General features: G+C 38.5%; 2 protein-coding genes across 2 annotated transcripts; one reads left to right on the plus strand and one right to left on the minus strand.

The window, feature by feature from the left end:
• Nucleotides 1-5,048: 5,048 nt before the first annotated feature.
• On the minus strand, nucleotides 5,049-12,700 carry LOC135205838 (carotenoid-cleaving dioxygenase, mitochondrial-like). Its single transcript, XM_064237092.1, has 12 exons — nucleotides 12,600-12,700; nucleotides 11,971-12,149; nucleotides 10,231-10,381; nucleotides 9,958-10,065; nucleotides 9,211-9,364; nucleotides 8,478-8,631; nucleotides 7,482-7,696; nucleotides 6,539-6,685; nucleotides 6,088-6,217; nucleotides 5,806-5,984; nucleotides 5,550-5,690; nucleotides 5,049-5,436 (listed from the first exon to the last, which is right to left on the minus strand). Exons 2-12 carry the CDS (start codon nucleotides 12,089-12,091, stop codon nucleotides 5,290-5,292), a joined length of 1,647 nt encoding a protein of 548 aa, XP_064093162.1. The 5' UTR covers nucleotides 12,092-12,149; nucleotides 12,600-12,700; the 3' UTR covers nucleotides 5,049-5,289.
• A 1,427-nt stretch (nucleotides 12,701-14,127) lies between these two features.
• Nucleotides 14,128-21,381, plus strand: LOC135205839 (zinc finger protein 595-like). The gene is made up of 3 exons (XM_064237093.1): nucleotides 14,128-14,302; nucleotides 15,660-15,742; nucleotides 15,879-21,381. Exon 3 carries the CDS (start codon nucleotides 15,944-15,946, stop codon nucleotides 17,705-17,707), a length of 1,764 nt encoding a protein of 587 aa, XP_064093163.1. The 5' UTR covers nucleotides 14,128-14,302; nucleotides 15,660-15,742; nucleotides 15,879-15,943; the 3' UTR covers nucleotides 17,708-21,381.
• Nucleotides 21,382-21,937: the final 556 nt, after the last annotated feature.

Genomic DNA, 21,937 nt, shown 5'->3' on the forward strand with positions numbered 1-21,937 from the left:
GAGGGTCAGAAGGAAAGGTGCCACGCTCGCTTCAGGTAGTGCTTAGGTGGGCAGCAACTAGCAACAGGTAATGCCATCAGTGCACCTCATTCGGTGCAATGTAGGCATTACTTAAGGTTCTTTGCAGTGTCCCTTCGGCCCCTAACTGCAACTACTTTCATTCCTTTTACTGTACCTCCATTCATATTCTCTTTCTTCTATCTTACTGTCCACCCTCTTATAACAATTGTTTCATAGTGCAACTGCTTAGAGAATTCCTTCAAAGTAACACCTTTCAAACCTTTTACTGTCAGTTTCCATTTCAGTGTTGAATAACCTTAGTTGCCCCAGTGCTTGGCATAATGCCAAAAATCTATGTAAGTCAAATCAACAGGGGTAATGTGGACTTGACAGAAGTATCAGGGATGAAATGCTAAGAGAGGAATTCTAGTCATTCTACTGGGGACCTTCCCAGCAGTGGAATTAAAGGTCCCTCAAACATCACAAAGAGGGAATGAGAGGTTGTAGTTATAGGAAAGAACAAAAGGAACCGGAACAGATACTCTATTCATGGAGCTGAGCTACAGAAGCCAAGAGGATCGGAGAGGAACCTTAAGTAAAATCTGCCGATTACTGGTAGATCTCTCATTCACTTCTATTAGATGATGAATATAAAATATTCCAATAAAGCGCCCTCAGTGGCATGGTTGGTATGGTGTTGGCATCCCACCTCGGTGGTCACGGGTTCGATTCTCAGCCGTTCCATTGAGGAGTGAGAGATGTGTATTTCTGGTGACAGAAGTTCACTCTCGACATGGTTCGGAAGTCTTGTAAAGCCGTTGGTCCTGTTGCTGAATAACCACTGGTTCCATGCAACGTAAAAGCACCATACAAACAAACAAAATCTATGGAGAGCTCGTGCAGACTGGCATCAACTTCAAGGGAAGAAAGGCAAAAATGAAAAAACTCTGGGTTTCCTTCCACAGAAACACAAGGTGAAAGCTTCCTTTCCCAAGGAAGACTACACAATGCTCTCCAAATCATCTGGTAAGAAGCAAGGCTACTGTAAGAAAGGTTAAGTATGTAAGCAACTTCCTTCTCTCAGGAAGTGGGCAACAAGCCCCGCAAAGATGACAATAGGTAACTGCAGTACTGTACTTCTGCATGTACCTCCTCAAGAACCTAGATATTACCTTGAAGGAAGTAAGGTAATGGAGTCTTCCTGGATCCTATACATGTATTGAGAATCATAAAGTAGAGATGACAATATTAATTAAAGATTAAGGAGTGGAAGGATGAAAGATCTTAACAAAGGGTAGAATCTGTATTGATTGATGGATTTATAGGTTTTAGGCATAATGCCAAGCACTGGGGCAACTAAGGCCATTGAGTGCTGAAACGGAAATTGACAGTAAAACATTTGAAAGATGTAACAGTAGGAAAACATCACAGATGCACTATGAATCAAGAGTTAGGAGAGGGTGGAAAGTAAGAGAATATGAAAGGAGGTACAGTAAAAGGAACGAAAGTGGTTGCAGCTAGGGGCCAAAGGCACGTTGCAAAGAACCTTAAGTAATGCCCACAGTGTACTGCATGAGGTCCACTGACGGCACTATCCCCCTCCGGGCAAAAGACGGTATGGATAAGGACTCAAACCTACTCATCCCCTGTATCTTCGTTACCTTCTCTCCACTACAAACCACTTCGTGCCTCTATTCAACAAGAGGTAGAATGCAAGATGAAGGAATAAGTAATTTGTATTTTTCCTAACATACAAACCATTGGTCTTTACATAGGGGATTTACTTTCGGCGCAAGCTGCAGCTAACCGTTCAACCAAAAACAAGGTGGATATTGGTAGCTGACTATAAATGGTAGGGGAGAAATCCCCCATTCCAGTTGGTTAAGTGTTTTTTGTTTGTAATTATATTTATAATATTTACTACATATTCTTATATTCTTCCCTAAGGAGTAGCCCAAGGAGTAAAAATGAAAAAATATTCTTGCTGAAAGCAAAGATTTTTCAATTAACAACATAATTTTTTTTAAATCAAACGGGTTTTTTAAATTAAATCTAATTTTTTTTCTCAGGATGAATCCCTGAGAAGTCTACTTAAGACTCAGAGGTCTGGAAAAACTAAGCCCTATTCATAATAATACATAGTACTAAATAAAACACCCATTTGGCACGTAAACTGGTGGATACTGAACCAGAGGGATGTGGTAGTGGTCTTCAGTTTTACCTAAAAATTGTCGTCATGTCTCATGATTTGATTTATATAGATTTTTGGCATTATGCCAAGCACTGGGGCAACTAAGGCCATTCAGAACTGAAACAGAAATCGACAGTAAAAGATTTGAAAGGTGTAATGTGAGGAAAACCTCAAAGTAGTTGCACTTGAAGCAATTGTTAGGAGAGGGTGGACAGTAAGATGGAGGAGAGAGAATAATAATGGAGGTACAGTAAAAGGAATGAAAGTAGTAGATGCTGCTAGGGGCCGAAGGGAGGCTGTAAGAACCTAAGTAATGCCTACATTGCACTGAATGAGGTGCAATGATGGTACTAGATCCCTATGGGGGTCATGTCTTTTCCTCCTCGAACAAAATGTAGCCACAACAACTGAAGTTTAGAGCCCTTATCTGTCCCTACCAGATTAAGTGTAAACCTGCTGACTATGGGGTAAAATACCGAATGGCCACCTGGCAGCGCGCCCACTTACCCAAAAATCGGAAATTATGGCATTAATTCGTGACTTGGGAGAAAATACTTACTACTTCCAGAGGAAAGTACAGGTCTCGAGGTATTGCTTCGACCGACGCTGGCTTTTGACCAATGTCTGTCTATCCTGGGTTACAGGATGGGGTTAAAGTACTTTTTTTTGGGAAGGTGGTCGTGCTATAGTAGAGACCAAGGTCTAAAGAATACCAGGTCAGACCGCTTCCGACCAAAATAAGGACAATCTCGCGCATGACGTCACGAGGCTGCATCTGGCCGAGGTTCAGGTAAAAAAATGTCTTCAGTCAGTATTTGACTTTACCAGAGTGAAGAACAAAGAAGCTCTCTTAGACCGGATTCAATCCTTTAATTCAGCAGTACCTGAAGATTAACGGGGACCTTTCTCACCCAAGGTCGTGACAGAGAGAGAGAGGGAATGGGTGTGGGCAAACAATTCCCATAGTGACCCTTCATTTTATTGTTTTCTTGGTTTTCTTTTATGGCCACATACCAGTAACGTCACAAATATGCGCAGTAACGCTGAGACGGTCTGACCTGGTATTCTTAGACCTTGGTAGAGACCAGCCATCAAATTTTACCCAAGGCTATGTCATTTAAATAAATGAAAAGCGGAGGAAACCTTTTATATGACTGGAACGACACTTATAAGGGCTAACACCAACTCATTGAAACGACACTGTAACGAGGGTAAGAGGGGGTGGTCTTCCCGAAACCCTAATCAACAGCTTTCCAATAGACGTAAAACGAAATATAAAACGTAGGCCAAAGATCAAGCTAAGTGACCCATGAGGTTATTCAGCACTAAAGAGGAAACTTACTAAGAGTAAAGAGGTTTGTAAGGTGTAAGAGAGAGAATACCTATAAAAGTACAGCAACAAGAATGAAAGGGGATGCAGCTATGGATCATAAGGACGCCACAAGATGTCTGAAGTAAGCTAATGCCTACACGCGGTACACTGAAGGCACTAACCGTCATACGGAGCTTCCAAAAAAGTAGCAAAATAGAATGGCGTAAATATATATTCACGATACCTAATGCTATGAAGAATTATAATAGAAAATTACTAGTATGGCAAACTGCTAGTACCTAATACACAATATATTAATACGTATTGTAAAATATTAACCATTAACTTAAAATGCGTTACAAAATGACGTAATAAATCCAATAAACTCTCTGTAGTTAAAACGTCTTATGGTTCAAGAAACGTGTGGCATTGAACTTAACTAGTATTAGACTTTTACACAGGGTGTCCATAAAGTCCCAGTGCCATTACAAGTATTTATTGCCCAGAATGGTACTGGGATTTTATGGACACCCGTACAAGTATAGGTAGTAAGTAGCTATACAGATAAAGTTCCTTGTTACTTTTATCCTCTCAGTTCTACTTTCTCTAGTTCTAAGTGACGAGGAAAAACAGACACAATATAATAAAGAAAATACTAATGAAGCAGAATATATATAAAGGTGAAAATGGTCGATTTACCGATATAATGCACAGAGGACTATACATCTTCACCGAATGGAAGGTAAGCAAGGAATGAAATTCAGTGGAGCAGTGAATGACAGTTCAATGTCGCCAGAGTAGTAGTAGTAGTAATAGTAGGTTAGGATAGCCTTTGAAACGGCTTCTCTTCTTCCTCCTCCTCCTCCATTACTCTTTTTATTCTTCTTTGTTTAATTTGTTTTTTTTTTTTTTTTTTTGTCTCTGTTATGCCACAATTCTTTTGATAAATGATAAATCTTTCTTTTTTCAGTTTCACTCTTTTCAGCAGATCTGTAAATAAAGGCATATTAGACATCAATTCCTCTTTATTTTCCTGGTATGGCTGCTACCTAGTCTAGCCATAATGGTCAGTATTCTTTTTTATTTCTTAAATATTTTTTAATTCTATACCAGATTTCTTCTCTACATGTGCTTCTATGAACAAAAAACGAAGCCCAGATATGAAAGTATTGGCTAAATTATAATAAACTTGAAAAATATGGTCTTTTAAACATTAGTCCAGCGGTCTTAAATGCTAGCTGGATTTAAAAAAAGTGTTAATCTCAGTTCTAAAGTAAAACAGAAAATATCTTAGGCCTATGGTCACACTACAGCCCCGTGGACATTTGTTCTTGTTGAAATAATCTATGAATACTTATACCTTCTAGACTAACTCAGAAGGGAAATTAATTATAGCTAATTTAACTTGCAGGATCCAAGTCGCTTGTAGGATATTTAGCAATTGTTTATGTCAGTGGTACCTGTAAGGTTATAAGGTTCTCGAAGGAAAAACTATGTTAGTAAAGACAGATTTATCACAAATCAAAGGAAATATCAAAATTCAGGTTATGGTTTCAGAGTTTTTAATATAATTTCACTGGATTTCAGCTATAGGCCTAGATTTGGAGAGCATTTCGTCCTATAACAAGACGAAATGGTGTCCAAATGATGCCCAAGAAAGACCCTCGTAAGAGGGAACGTTAAACGGGTTCATTTCTCTTCTATAGAATATCATGCATATCCTTTTTGTTATATATAGAGAATATGACTAGCTGGAACTAGACTGAGTATAGGCCTACATATACACTCAGAGTAAGTGAATGGTTTCTTCGTCTCCTGCAAACTGCCCGTGGAAGGTGGAGGTGACGGCGCCCTTGGCTTCGAATTCGACCCTGCCCATCTCCTGCCACGTCCTAGGATCGAGGACGAGGAGGGCGACGTACTTGGGATTGTCCTGCAAGGAATTCATAGGATGCTGTGATTAGTCGCAGGAATTGGAATATAGAATTGGCCATTTATCTAATGAATTTTACTATATACTCTCTCTCTCTCTTCATCTCTCTCTACCTTATCCAGCAGGGACGACAAGATGACTCCGTGGTCCTCCTCCGTAGCGTCTGGAGCAGCGACAAAAATTGGTTCGCTGACTAGTTTGCCCTCTTCGTGCCATAGCTGCGTTTCGCCTGTCTGGACATTCATCTTGACCAACTGTAATTAAAGAGTATATATTCTTATTAAATAGAATTACGTAGATACATAAATAACATATATATGGAGGCATCCATCAACACCGGTCCAGCGAAATGTTTTGGTGGATCCTCACCTTGCAGAACTGCACGCCACGTGGGCTGACCTCGACACCGTAGCAATACGTGTACTCCTTGCCGTTGTGCTTGTAGTTGATTCGTGGGAGGTCGAAGAACTGGTCGGATATGACCTCTCCGTTGACCTCGATGCCCTTGTCCCTCTTGTAGGCGGTACATTTCGTCCCTTTGAGCGTCACTGGAAGAGTTAGAATGTTCAGTTACAGATACAGGTCTACAAACCCAAGGTTTAGTCCTCCTGTGAAGCAAAGATAATTTAGAAAGAAGGGCAGGACACCCACCTAGATTGGTGTCCTTGGGAGCCTCCTGCACGTTCAGAGGGAGGACGAAGCGCCTGTTCTGGGGCATCGTGTTGTGGCTACACTCGAAGTCTGGGTTCTCCAGATTTTTCAGCATGAGCTGGTACACAGTCTGGAATAGAGTGAAAAAACAGGCTTCCAGTAATGAAATAATTGTCTAAACAGACTCATATATATTTAGGAATGGCATGGAATATGAAATTGAGGTTAAAAGTCAAGCACTGTGACCTATAAGGTCATTCATTGTTGTGTAAAGAAGGTTTGAAAGAGGTCACAGTAAAGGAATATGAAAGGGACCGCAGTTATTGCCCTAAGGGACTCCTCGAAGAGCCTAAATTAGTGCCTATACAGTGCCTAATTATTTAGATAAGAATAGCAGACAGTATCTCTGCGAAATTTTTTAAATAGAATTAGATTACAAAGCAGGACTCACGTCTCCATTATCCATGCAGGCCAGATCAACCACCAGCTGCCCGTCTTTCTCGTACGCGTTAGTGTGGTGGAACGTTAGGAAGGCGTCGGCCTCGTAGGAAGTCTTGAGGACTTCGCCGGTGTCCCGTCGCACGACGCGGAATTTGGTCTGAGGGGATAGAAGGATACTACATCATCATCAACATATCTCTCTCTCTCTCTCTCTCTCTCTCTCTCTCTCTCTCTCTCTCTCCTCTCTCTCTCTCTCTCTCTCTCTCTCTCTCTCTCTGAACATAATAGGATGCACACTCCGTTTGTCAGTCTGGTATTAGTACTAGCTACTACTGTTAGATTTAAGAGTAACGTCCTGAAGAAGAAGAAGAAGAAGAAGAAGAAGAAGAAGAAGAAGAAGAGGGGGAGTAGGAGGGGGAGGAGAATGAGGAGGAGGAGTTTACAAGGATTAGGATGTCTCAAAGACTTCTTTGTCCATCCGAGGGGACATCTTGTGCTCACTTATCTGTAGAGGCAGGTTTTACTGTTCATTCAAAAGTGTCCCAATGAGGAGGAGGAGGAGGAGAGAGGAGAGGAGGAGGAGGAGAGGAGAGAGAGAGAGAGAGAGAGAGAGAGAGAGAGAGAGAGAGAGAGAGAGAGAGAGTTTTGAGTCTATACAGACTATACTACAATGATCGTGAATAAGGTGTCTTTTAGCTCAGACTCACATTACTATTTTCAGAGTATATTCCACATACAAATAGGCCTGGGAAAAGATGATAAGTAAACTCAAGATACAGACATACATAAAAACAGAGGGCAGACCCATTGCTTATTGAAAGAAGGAGAAGAAGAAGAAGAAGAAGATGAGGAAGAAGAAAGAAAGGGACATTGCAAGACAAGGCGTTTGGTCTCCTTGTTTTTATATATATTTTTAATCTCGAACAGTCTCTAAGGACCCCCAATCTTTTTACCTTCTGGTCCCCGTACCACTCGACGGCGCCGAAGTAGGGCTTCCCGACGTAGTGGTTGACGAAGAACTTCTTCAGGTTGAAGACGAAGGGCTGCTCGACGAAGATGAAGTAGTTTTCGGTGATGCCGAAGGAGTGATAATACGAAGGGTACATCTTCCACTGGCATGGGATGCTCACGACTATCTCAGCCTGCTCTACAGAGGTCAGTTTCTTGCCTGGGGGCATGTGGGGAGAAACAGGCTATAGAACTCTCTCTCTCTCTCTCAACATTCCTCAGTGCTCCATGGTCTCTTCATGGGAGACAGAGATAAAACTCTCTCTCTCTCTCTCTCTATCTCTCGTCTCTCTCTCTTCTCATCTTCTCTCCTCTCTCCTCTACCTCTCATCTCGCTCTCTCTCTCTCTCTCTCTCTCTCTCATACGACCACAGCTACTAGATATAATATATTCACATTCCTCATTGCTGCTCCATGGTCTCTTCATGGAAACAGAGATAAAAATTCTCTCTCTCTCCTCTCTCTCCCCTCTCTCTCTCTCTCTCTCTCTCTCTCTCTCTCTCTCTCAAAATCTCGACATGAAAGTAAAAAAATATATAAAAAGGCTGTGTTATATCATCATCTCTGTAAATTTGTAAATTCCTCAAACTATCTCACCTATACAATGCTATATACACAATTTTCTATATAATTTAGCCTAAAAATCTCTATTAACAAACTATAGCTGAGTCCTACTTGTGTTTTAAGTGAAACTTGTTAAGTAAGATACTTATGAGACACATGTAAAGTACGGTATCTATGAATCATCGTATGAGAGCAGTATATATCTGTCTGTTAGTTATCTATTGTAAATCTGGGGGGTTCATCTCTCAACCCCACCACCCACGTTTTTTTTTTTTTTTTTTTTTTTCATAGAAATAAAATGTCAAAACGCTACCTTTTTCATTCTTAAATAGGCACCCACAAATGGAGTCCTTTTTTTTCTTTTTATCAATTCCTACCGTTAACTTCCTTCGGAGGAGGGAACTTGATGATGTTGTAGGTGGGACCCTTTTTTCCCGCGAAAAAGTTCCCCATGTTGTAGACCGTCCCGTCTGGGTCTACGTGGGGATGAGCCGTGGCGGTATTGACTGCTACGTATTTGTCCAGGTTCGTCTGTTTGGGCAAAGAAAGATGTCTTTATCAACTACGATAAAATTAATAAAAATATACGTTTAAATGTGGGCCTATAAGTAGCGTATAGTAGATATTACAACCCCCAATAAACAGTACTCGAGTTGGTCTAGCGCTGGAACGGCTATACAAATAAGCACTGGAAGTCAACATTCCAGTATTCCAAAAGCACCAGCTTCAAGTTAATGGCTGTCTCTGATAAAACTGGGAGTAAATTGGGCAAAGTAATAAAAATATACGTTTAAATATGGGCCTATCAGTAGTGTATAGTATATATTAAAACACCCAATAAATAGTACTAGTCGTTCTAGCACCGGAATGGCTATACAGGTCAACATTCCAGTATTCCTGTCGTAGAACAGTTTAAGAAACAGGGCAATGTAGATGTGAAAATGACAATTCCAAGGACGTGTCCAACACCAGCTTTAAGTTACTGACTGATTCCGATAAAACTTGGAATCATGTGGCTTTTGGAATATAGTACTGGCAGCAGAGAGCCACCTTGCTTTAGACCAACGATTCCAGCTCCTTGGAAGTCAGATTTCGTTTATAGTCTTCTACCTTTTCCCCGACGGCATCCAGAGTCTCGGGGTCTACCCTGCGCATGTTCTTCGTCTCCGTCAGGGCGTAGAGTTCGTCCCCGAAGTAACAGACGCTCACGACGCAGTTGTCTGTGGGATCCATGGAGCCGGGTGGGGTGAAGACGCTCATGAACCTACAATAAAAACAACCATTTTGTTTTTTAGGTTTTTATAAATACTTTTGAGAACTTTCAAGTAGCGACTTTTGTGAGCAGTTGAAAGAATAATAACCAGATTTGTATTCTTTATGGAATCGAACACGGCTTTCCATTCTTTAATGGCTATATGAGCTGTTAATTCATTCTTAGACTATACTATAGGTCTAGAGATACAAAAGTATTGTGAAAGTTCCACTCGACTGCCTGTTTTATAGTTTTGAGTTTTATCAGTCGACTAAACAACAGATCGTTAAAGCTTAATCACATCTCATAATGTCAAAAAAGAAATTAATTTGTTTCAATGCTTTCAGGATAACTTGCATAATTTGGCTATAGGCCTACATAGTCAGATGTTCATTTCCATGTGGTTTTTATAAAGAAAAAGGGCTGGGGGCCATTTTGGCGTGTTCTGCTATGCTTTCAGGATAATCTACATAATTTGGCTATAGGCCTACATAGTCAAATGTTAATTTCGATGTGGTTGTTCATAAAAAAAGGGTTATTTTTGGAATGTTCTGCCATCTTTTTAGGCCTAGGCCCGACAGTACTCCACCTAAGAACTAACCTACCTCTGAAATATATTTTTGCAAGGGTCGGGGTAGGAAGCTGTCCCGAATTCTGAAACGATGATTCTATTGGCCCGGGAGTTCTTCTTGTAAGTGTCGCTTTGTAAGAACCTGCAGTAAAGTTAAGTGCGTGAATTGAGTTGTATCACTTTAAATAAGTAATTTTGCAATCTATATTCTTCATTAAATATATAACCAATCCTCGCATATTCAAAAACAGCCATCATATCTTTCAAAAAAAAAAAAATCGTACATCAGATTTTAACTTTAGCAAACCTAGACTGATATGTGACGTCTCCATCTTTGATATTGAATTGATGGAGGTAAGAAGAACCGTCGAAAATGTGGTTGAATCGAGTGTCGCCATATTGTATCTTTCCAGGACCGTTTCTCGTCAGCTTACCGTTCAGCCAGGAGGGGAGGTGGCCTGGAAAGTTCTGGAAGGGTTAGCCGTTACATGGATACATCATATACTACTACTACTACTACTACTACTACTACTACTACTACTACTACTACTACTACTACTACTACTACTACTACTACTATATTACTTAAACTAGAAGAACATGTAAAATGGAAGGAAAACAAAGATGTAGTTAGATGTAATATATATATTTATTCCATGATTTAAGGATACTTTTTTTCCAGGATTTCAGGGGGTAGACAATTAAGTGCAACCCCTTGCCCCTATGTGGGGCGCTGACGACCACATTATGTATATAAAGATTTAATCACGCATTTAATAAAATAGTATTATGTTTATTGATCTCCATTATTACGAATTATTCGACTAACTCTATCAGTTATCTGCTCGTCATTGGTCAAGGACATCATTAATTATAGAGTGAAATATCAGGCCTGTTAACCTTGGAAGTTCAATAGAGAACTCTGATTTCTGCAATTAATCTAACGATTAGATCATCTCGAACTGAAATAGTAGTATACCTTATCCTCTTCGCTACGTAAGATCTTATAATCTAAAGTTATACCCAGAGCTGTAAATAAGCATCTTATCTGATATCACCAGGACGCCATTTACGTGTTTTGGTAATGCTTATCAAACGTTAATATTACTCTTAGGTCATGCGTCTAAAGTATGCTGATATAGTAAGCCAATTTCGTCAATAAATAAACACAGAGAACGGACAAACCAAAATAAATGGCTATACTGCCTTTGGGAATGATTATTCCACAATTTTCAAAACACAGTTTCATAAAATGTCAGGTAGATAACGACAGGTATATTCGTTCGTTTCTTATATCTCCGATATACACTCAAGAGGGGGATTATCAAGCGCCCAGTTATCAATCGTAAGATAACCTCTTGCCCAGGCAACTATGTACTAAGCTTATATAATATAACCACTGTATCTTTCCTACAGATAGTGACCCACGCATATATTCCCAACTGTATAACCGAGCACGGAGCCATATCTTTAAAAAGTAACCGTAGAATCTTCTTGAAAACAATGTCATTATATATTTCCCACACCCAAATTACAAGTATTTCTCTGTGTGTGTGTATGTAAGTGTGTGTGTGCGTGTACGTAAGTGTGTGTGTGTGTGTGTACATGAAACTTTCACTAAAAGATACGAGCAATTTCAGATCTCTGAAGCTGCAAATACCTGTGAAAAATATGAGTGAAAAAACAGTGCCTGTAACTAAAATTGGAGTCCTTGCTTAAGACGTGTGAAAGGTTTCGAAAAAAGGTTAAAAATTAGTTATATATTAAGTAAAGTAATCTTTAAACTTATTAAGAATACTAGCTTCCTTCACGGAGACGTTGACACTGACATTCTATAGACATTTTTTTCTTGAATTATGGCTTCTTGGAAGCTCTCGAGAAATTGACTTATGGTCAGGTTGCATTTCTGACGATAAAATAAAACCATTTTGAAACTTATATATGCCTCTGAGTAATGGCAGAGTATTTCTTTAATAATCAGGTGTATTTCGAGTGATAACCTGCTTCGTTAAGGCGTTATTCGAGTCATTAACTGTCCCATTTTTACCTGAAAGTTTTCCAGTGACAGGAGAGACCGTCTCTTCTTCACATTGCCTCAACCACACGAGACTCGAGTCTGAGTTGGTCGCCAGACTCTTCTTCTTCTCTCCAGTTTTCCCTTTGCCCATTTTTCGTTTCAATTATCGAGGTGACGATCGAGACAGGTATACTAAAGATCGGCAGAGGCTGAAATGGAATATAATAAAGAAAAGGAGGACTTTTAGACCAATCATTTACATCGTTAAGTTCCACACAGTCTTTGCCAAATGTACATATGTCTATGAGTTTGCCCCCTTAGAAGTTTTGGGCCAACGATGCTAAACTTTGCACTGACATAACTTAATTTCTGACGAAATAGACTTTATTATCATTGATATATATTAATTACTGACGAACTAACTTCAGAAATACAGGATGCTGCGTACCAAATCAAACACTTGCAATGAACAGGAGCATTTGTGTACATACTTAACCTTCTTGTCCAAATCACTGTAGCAACTCATTTGCATGAATATGACACCAAGTGTGAAATGGACCAGTGGGGGAAAAGAATTCACAGAAGCTAAAAAATCATTCGAATAATAAACAATAGATCAGAACTTGAACTTGGACGAGTATAGAGAACCCTTTTCTTACCTTCCCAACGGCGCACTGCCAACCTCAAAAAGAGTTATTGCCGAGCGGATGTTGATGAAAAATTCTCTGAACATGTCTTATCTGGCGCTAATCAGTCTCTCTCTCTCTCTCTCTCTCTCTCTCTCTCTCTCTCTCTCTCTCTCTCTCTCTCTCTCTCTCTCTCCTCTCTCTCTCTCTCTCTCTCTCTCTATATCTCTCTCTCTAATATGTAACTGCAATAGTACTTTGTTTGACGTCTTTGGGCGTAATAAATTTATTAAATTAAATTAACTCTCTCGTCGTATTTTTTCAAACATACCTAGTAGGTAATCTGGACTTCTGCTCAATGAAACCGAACATAATAGCTAAAGAAAAAGACCCGTTACCTAAATAGAACTTAGTAATGTACATATTTATTCATACATTTGCACTATGTAGACATTTAATGTATTTCCACCATTACTCAGTGCCCGAAATACATTAAAAATACATACAGGTAGACGATTTACCGAAGATAGTGCTCCAAATACTTATTTTTCACGAGAAAGAACGACGTATCTCGAGATATTGTAAAGGGATAACTAAACTAGATTTACATCCTGTTAATCTTACGTCAAAAAGAATATATTTGTTACCTTCTTTTTCTGCATATGATTAATTTTCATATCGCATACTACCTTAAATGACAAAAAATGAAAAAGAATCGTGGTTCAAAGAATAAAAAAAAATGAATCAAGGCATTTCTGTTTATCTACAGTAACAAAATAAAGTCTAATACACGACATGGAGTAACAATAAGCTAGCATTCTGAAATATCATCGACATAAGAAGAATTCCCATTCCAGTCTTTACAAAATTAAGATAGTATTCCAAATATCAACGGTATAAGAAGAGTCCTGGTTCTTGGTTCATGGTTCATAAGAGATCACCCGACAATCACAGTTGCGGGCACACTACGCTATTCGCGTGAGGGCGCAGATATTTTTTTTATTTTATTTATAAATTTTCACTATATAACATTTCTCTTTCATATTGTTTTTTTTACATTACTTAAACTAGTGGTGAATTCCCTTGTTATTTGACAATGCTAAATATCTCTAGCTTTATTTAATGGAACATCAGACTGTTTATAAAAAATAAAAATGTATAACCTTGGCCATTAGGTATACCCTTTTTGGCAACAAGAACACCAATTAGATATGTTGCTAAACTAGTTATAATGACATTACACTTTTCTGCAACAAAATGGAGGGATTATGAAACACATTTGATAAATCTAAAGTTAAAATTAATTTAATAACTAAAGGTTAAACATATCAAAGAGCAATATAACATAAGAGGCAGATGAAATTAATCACTCAATGGGAATTATAACTCAATGGCACTCGGATGAAACAAATTCCAACTAAAATCAATATTTAAAAATATTTCTAGACTATTTATTACCATTTAATGACCAATAAATTAATTATTTATTTATCTTAAAAAACCATTATTAAAAAAAACTGACAGCTCGATGAGAACCACTACTTTGTTTACGTCCCTCACCCGCACCCGGCCATCAATCCCTCTATGTCCGTCTGCCTTCAGGAAACCTCACTTATGTCGCCTATTTCACACCCTTCCCCGACCTTATGGGCGTCTCCTTCGTCAGGGTAACGAAGAGGGGATTATTCTGCGTCGAAATTAAGGTTATATGGATGCGGTCGACGGCTCGACTGGAGGTAGATATGGACATTTTGAAACTGTCTTTATGTATATATCCCGACTGGGCCTCTGCGGGCTGCTGTCATTTTGGTATTAATGGGCGTTTCGTTTATAGCGTTACGGTGGGCGTGCCGGTTTATCAGGGCTTATCGGTATTTATTGACATTACTTCTACATAAATGCCCTAATTTTATGCAGATCAGAGGGACTGTTCTTTGTTATTCAGTTCCGTCTTGCATGCTTTGTTATACCTAACCCTTCTAGGATGCCAAAATGTAGCAGGGCCCTCCTCTAAAGGAACCACTTCCCCCCCCCATAAGCGTAGCTGCCGGGGACCCAAGTACCCCCCCCTCCCATTTTGAGTTCATGAAGCTTGTACTAGGAAAAGCCGAAGCTTAATTTTCATATCATTAAAGTTTTATGCATCAAGTATGACTTTTTTTTTTTTTTTTTTTTTTTTACAAAGGAAAAAGTCTAGTTTTACTATATTAAGTGTAGGAAACAAATCAATTTTCGTTCTTTTATATAAAAACGTGATTCACAAATTGAGAGGCTTAAATATTTTAAAGCAACCTTAATATCTTTCTAGCTATATGTCTTAAAATAAAAGAATGAGTACTATAATTTATGCATGCTCAGTGCCTCCCCATATTCAGCTCTGCCCCCCAGCTGCCCCTCCATTAATAGACTCCTAGTTATGCCTATGCTTCTCCTGTGTTAGTGAGAACCTGTAAACTATTTTTTTAGTAATTTCTCGGAGGACTCCAGTCAGCCATTTTTTGTTTTTCATGCATAAATGGCCAGGAACTGATAGGGCACTAAAAGAACCTAAAAATACCAACGTAACGTAACCTAGGGGTGTTTACTGGTTATAATTTTGCCATATTGGATAAGAAAGGGGGCGTTGCCCCGGTATTGTCTTACTTTATAAGTCATAATTTGATTAATTTTTTCTCATGTAAGAAGTAAGTCTCCTGAATAAATGCAAATATATGTACTCTTGTTGGAAAACAGTGAATTTAATCCCACTTCCAGCTGTCCCCACTTTTCTCTATGTAATGGAAGAAAAAAAGGATATGTATTTAATGAATATGTATGCCTAAAGCTGATAGCTAGTAAGCACATATGTGATACTGACTTCAGCAATGCTTTTAGCTTGTAACAGACCCAAAATTGATTTTTCTCATTTAATTGACAATAATTATATTTATATACTATATCCAAGCATTTCACATGCAAAAGCAATTATCAAGTAACTGTAATATCAAAGGTCAGACTTTTTCCTGAATTGTTAGAGTTAATGATTTTTAAGTCTGAATTTTAAGAAGGATCCACCTTAGTAATAAATTTATGTATTATTTATGTCTATTACAGTGGTTTTTCATCCTGTGTTGATGGAGCCCTAGTGCAAGAAGTTCTGAAACTACCATAATGAAAGATGTTCCTTCGGAATAAAGGTTAGTTGGCATATTTCAGAGTGATATGTCTTGTTAGAATTGTCTGGAAGATCTGTGTGGTATTCTAAGTGCTTTTGTGTTATATATTTGCACCGTATGAATTGGTTTTAACATTTTATTGCAATTTTTCTGCCAGATGGGACTGTGATTTGGGCAGTAATCTTTACGAACCTGCTGGTTTTGTGAGTTACGGGTCGCAAAATGGAGTCCGTGCAAGCAAGGACTCCCAGTCCTGTTAGTGATGGTAGTGTTGACAGCACTTCCAGAACAGAAGATTCTAGCTGGACGAATGAAGAGGCCTTTAACTCCTCCCAGAAGTCATTCCAGCATGTCGAATCGCATGACATGCTGGGGAGCGATCCTCTGGATACAGCAACAGGGGGAGATAGTGATCTAGAAGGGGATAAGTGTGAGAGCTTATTACAGTCTCCTTCAACGACCAAGAAAAACCTCTATACGTGTAATCTGTGCGACCGAGTCTTTACATCCAGCGGCAATCTAAACAGCCACATTCAGGTACACTCTGCTGGAAAGCCATTTTCGTGTCCTATTTGTCACAAAGGCTTTGCAGAAAAGAAGACACTGGAAGCTCATAAGTATCTTCACACTGGTAAGAAACCATTTCAGTGCCCTGTGTGTGGGAGAGAGTACTTAACCAAGAAAAGTATGACCTTACACCATAGGCTACATTCAGAAGGGAAAAGCCACATCTGTGAGGTGTGCGGCAAAGGATTTGCATACAATTATCTAATGAATTTACACAAGAGGGTTCATACTGGTGAAAAGCCGTATGCCTGTGAGTTTTGTGACAAGGCCTTCACTCGTAGCGGAAAGCTTAGGAGCCACTTGAGAACTCACACCGATAAAAGGCCCTTTAGATGCCGACTCTGTTTACAGGGATTCACTTGTGGAAGTAAATTAACAGCTCACATGCAGTTACATTTTGGGGAGAATAAACATTTTTGTGAAATATGTTGTAAAACATTGCCCACTGAGTTCTCTTTGAGAATCCATGTCATGTCTCACAGTGGAGTGAAAATTTATGCCTGCAATGTGTGTGAAAAGGAATTCCCTACGAAATGGAAACTGAGGTCTCATTCGAGGGTGCACACAGGTGAGATACCCTTTGTTTGCCCATACTGCAATAAGAAATACATTGATAAAAACTATGCAAAGAAACACTTAAGGAAACATGAAGAAAACAATGATGTTTTGGCATCTCATCATAAAAGGAGAGAAAAAGTTTGTGGTAAGAATAATGATAGTGTTGTGAGAGACATGGAAAATGAACCTGAGGTGGAATGTTTTGAGGAAGAGAGGAGTTTGAAAGGCCACTCTGAAACTGGAGAAACAATGTCGGAGATTGATGGGGCAAACAGTGAAACTGAAGGAAGTAATATGAATCTCGGTACAGTGAGTAAGCAAGAGGAGAAGACTGCTGAGTTTTCAAAATCCTCAAGTACTGAGATTCCTGTTTCCACTGGTGGTGTATTCGTGGAAGAAAACGTAGAATTACAAAGCCAGCATTGTAAGAAATTCGGATGCCACTGTTGTGGCAAGACGTTTGTGAGACAGGCGAATTTGAAAGCACATATGACAGTTCATGTGGGGGAAAAGATATTTTCATGTAACTTGTGTCATAAGACGTTTACATTGAGTGACAGACTCAAGCGTCACATGCGAGTGCACAATGAGGTCAAGTCTCATGTCTGCAGGCAGTGTGGTAAGAAATACGCCACCAAAAGAAGTCTCCTTGATCATGTACTGAGGCATGAGGAGGAGGAGGAGGAGGAAGAAGAAGTGGAAGTAGGAAAGTTTCCAGAGGATTTCAGAACCTCTGCAGATTTTGTGGAAGTCATAATTAAGGAAGAAGTTGACATAGAGGAGGACGGTACTGAAGATCCCTTTTCAGAAGTTACTGTTAAAATGGAAGATGATGAGTATATCCAAAGGGTGCCAGACTGAGTCACCTTGGTTTTCTGTTTTGTTATGGGTAACTGTTTTGCGATTTGTTGTAGTATACTACTAAAATGTAGGGTGTAGCACTGATCAGCTATGTACAGTATGTCTTGTTACATGCCATTAGTCTAATATTTCTTATTCATTTATCATAAAACTCAATACTTGTTCCTCATTGTCTGGAGGGAGAAGGTCCACTTGAAGTCTCATGCAACTGAATAGTTGTACACTGTAGTAAGATATAACATTGGTGCGTGACTGAGACATCATCTTCGTAATCATTTTTATGTCAGCTTTCTCTCGACTGTGTTAGATGTGATATAAGTTCTCTTCATTTTACTTTGTCTTGTGTTCTTTTTGCTTGGACACACATCAGGCCTAGATCTTCATTAATCCCCCATTTCCATGGTTTCCCTGTCCTTCCTAAAGATCTTTGTCATGCTGCTTTCATATCTGCTTTTCTTACCGTGTGATTATCATCACTTCTCATTACATTTCCAAATGAACTTAGTCTTCAAGATCTCAGTATTTTATTCAGCCTCTATCCACCAATGAAACTTAATATGCATAAAATGTATTCAATCGAAAGTACCAGATTGTTGAAATATTTGTCGAAAGATGTGTTGACATTTATTTTAAAATGTTGGAACTAAATTTGTCAATTTGAGCTTCTGACTAAATTGCGTGAGGTGGTCTTCATGCAAATATAGATGAAAGACTGCTTGCTTTTCCAGTTTTCAAGTGGATAGATGTGAGTGTATCTGTCACTGTATTCAAGTATATAGGCAATGGTTATGAAATATTCCCCAGCATAGGTAGTCCAAGTGAGTGTGATAAAGTAAAGCTGAAAAAGTATCAAGGAAGAGCTGGTAGTTTCAACAATTGCAACAAGAGAAATTTTGATATTTTATTCATTACATTCCTTGCTTATTTTTGATCAATATTAAATACATATATGTTTTGTTAGATATACTGTGTGAAGAAGATATTCCAATTTGGGTCCAATAAATTTTTCAAATATCCTTGAGTGTTGGGTGAGTTAAGATCACTTGGAAAGTAGCTTTATCTTTTGTACTATTTAAAATTCTGTCAATTTACTATTTTGAGTTCCACGAGCTATGTTGAAACACACCTAATCATGAATATTGAGCCAATTGTAGAATGAAAACCAATGTCTTGGTTTTGGATGGAAACATTGCCTACTTCAGACCATAGCAAAAGTTCAATTTTCAAAAGGTTCATGCTTTACTACAAGCTTTAATTCCTCACTGGAGGCCATCAGTCAGTCCACCTTGTTTGATATTTGTAAGCTATTGAGGAGACTCCCTGTGCACATAACATTACCCTTCCATGCTCAGAGTATTTGTGGGCATTCATAGCGGGGATTTTGAATTCTTCTCTGAGAGCATCATAGCACCAGTGACAGAGCATATGAAAGTATTTTGTACTGTTAAGTGTTGAAAATTTTGTAAAAATTCATTTTTATGTTTTTGAAAGATATGATTTATTTAACTGTTGAATTTTTTGTACAATATTTTTTATCAGGTTATCAGTCTTATAGTCTAAGTTGTCTTATGTAGAGATATATAATATAGCTCTGTATTATATCTTTTTATTGATGATTATTGGTAAATTCTTAACCCAGTCATACGTGACATGATATCATGCATTGGCAAGTATGATATCACACTTAATTTTTAAGTTAGTCATTTATTGTTTGAATTATTTATATTGGTACTAGACTTAGTTTTTAAATTGGTAAGCTGTTGTCTGAATTATTTATACTGTAAAAGAGAATACGTAGAATGGATCTTGTCACCACCTAGGGGAGTTAGTAAGGTAGGGTGTAGTGGTTTATGTGTAGTGTATTTCCTTTATTATCAGAACTAATTATGTCAAATATTATTGGGATACTGTACTACTTGGAAAATCAAGACACTGTAATGTATTGCAACCATCCAAGTCAAGGCTAGCCAACTTACGTTATGCTAATTACTTTTAATCTTGTTTTATCTTTGTTAGGTCATTATCATCATCCTTAATATTCTTGTATCAGATTTTCCATTTATGGAATTAGCCATGACGTGGTCTCACACTTTTTTGGTTGAATTCCCATCTGATCTAGGCCTTCATATCCCTTTCTCTGAGTTTTTTTTTTCTTTTGCGTCCATTTTGGTCTTCATCCTGTTATTCCATATCTAGTACTACTTTTATGATTCACTGCTTGCCTTCTTTCTCATTACATGTCTAGACCATCTCAGTCTTTGAGATGTCAGTCTGTTTTATGGCCACAACTTCCTCATTCATCGTATGGTCTTAAGGCATGATTCTTAACAGTTTGTACACTCTGTAGTCACACCTCTTCAGGATCATCTCCATATGTTGTTGTTTTATATTAAGCTGGCCTTATGCCAGTACGGGCTTTTGCTCATAGAGCAGCCCGTAGTATCTCCATATAATTTGTCAGTACAGGCATCATACAAGCATCATAAAGTGTTTGTTTGGTTTACTAATGTACAATGATCAAATTGGTTTGTCAACTCGCATTCACTGATGTCAAATTCAGCTCATAAGGTGAAACACTGCAGCAGTTCATACAGAAATAAGGTGCAGCATCTTTACTTACTTTGATCGTGTAAATGTGTAAGGTACAATGTTGCATCATGTCTGTATTACGACCACTTTGTGCCATCAAAGCCTGCCTTAGGGCAGGCTGGAACACTTATTAAATTTGTGTTGTTGGCCCTTTTTGAGCCATTGCAGTGAACTCTGCCTCACATGGTGCTTACAATTTATACGATTGTTAGAGTCACATTACAGGAAAGTCTCTGAGGCTACCTAAATGAACATAAGGAGTTAGGATGAATGAATGTGAAGATAGTACAGTCGGCCACACATATAAGTAAACACATTTCAGCCACAAGGGCTGGATGTGATCTGGTAACACTGGAACTGTGCCTCCATTTTGTAACAAGTTCTGTATAAATAGAAGAAGTTAATAATACAAGTTAATGAAACCAGCACTACAACAGAGTTTTCCCTATTACTGCAATTTGCGAGATGAAACTCTACATACTTGGATGAACAGAATGCGCTCTGGGTAGGGAAATGCCATGGCTCGAACAGTTGGGACCATCACGTCTTCCAGTATTTCAAGGTATTGGTCGGCGTTGAATCTTCCTTGTATTTCTGCCAGCTCACCCAGCGTGTATAAGTTAACCCATCCCCACACGTTACATGTGCTCACAGGAGTATCTTGTATTATTGCGTCGCCAACAGTGCAACTGTCCGTGCGAGGTCGACGCAAATGTTTTCTCATCAGAAAAAAACAACTCTTCCCCAGAAACCTAAGTCTTCGTTGACATACTGCCGGGCAAAATGAAGGCGCCAGCGATGGTGGATGGACTAAATACTGATACTGTAACAGAAGGGAGGAAACATTTTTGGTAGCGGGATGAATATGTTCAGAAAGTCTTAATAAAACTAACATATTGTTGTTGTTTGAAGTGTAATGTGCTTTCATTGAGACTAAGCAATAGTTTGTTTTTGGTCGTATCTTATTATATATCATATTTCATATTAAATGGTTATTTTTCAATCTATTGTGTATCCTTGATTATAGGGTGCTGTAATATTTGTCCCTTAATTACGTATACGTTAAAATGTTACTAATATCAGGTTTGGACTCAAATTATATATATATCTATATCTATATATATAATATATATATATATATATATATATATATTATATATATGATATATATATATATATAAAGGATATAAGGATATAATCTCCTTATTACTTGATACATTCTTAACGTGGGAATTCTCACCTGCAGGAGGAACACAAACAAACAAAAACGCACATGCTTGCCATCGATAAATGTAGACGTATGCCGAGCAGTTAAAATCATGCACAAAAATACGAAAACTTGACCCAAGTCGTCGGATGATTGATCCAATGATAGTCTGTTGTGACCAAACAAACTCTAACCATAAGGAAGAATTGACTCCCAAAATAACCCCTATGACAAGTCAAGACCTATGCCCTCATTATACTTAAGAGGGTAATGGTGCCCCTTGTGACACCAGCCACACTCTCAGCTCTATTACACTGTGTCTTATAACTGTCTCTTTGTTTCTCTTCCTTCAGTGTCTTCTAGGGCCTATGGAGGTCTTTCTCTTCAACTTATGCCTTCTTTATTTCTTCATGCTTAATTTGAGTTACGTAAGG

This window comes from Macrobrachium nipponense, chromosome 24 (assembly GCF_015104395.2).
Source record: "Macrobrachium nipponense isolate FS-2020 chromosome 24, ASM1510439v2, whole genome shotgun sequence".
NCBI lineage: Eukaryota > Metazoa > Arthropoda > Malacostraca > Decapoda > Palaemonidae > Macrobrachium > Macrobrachium nipponense.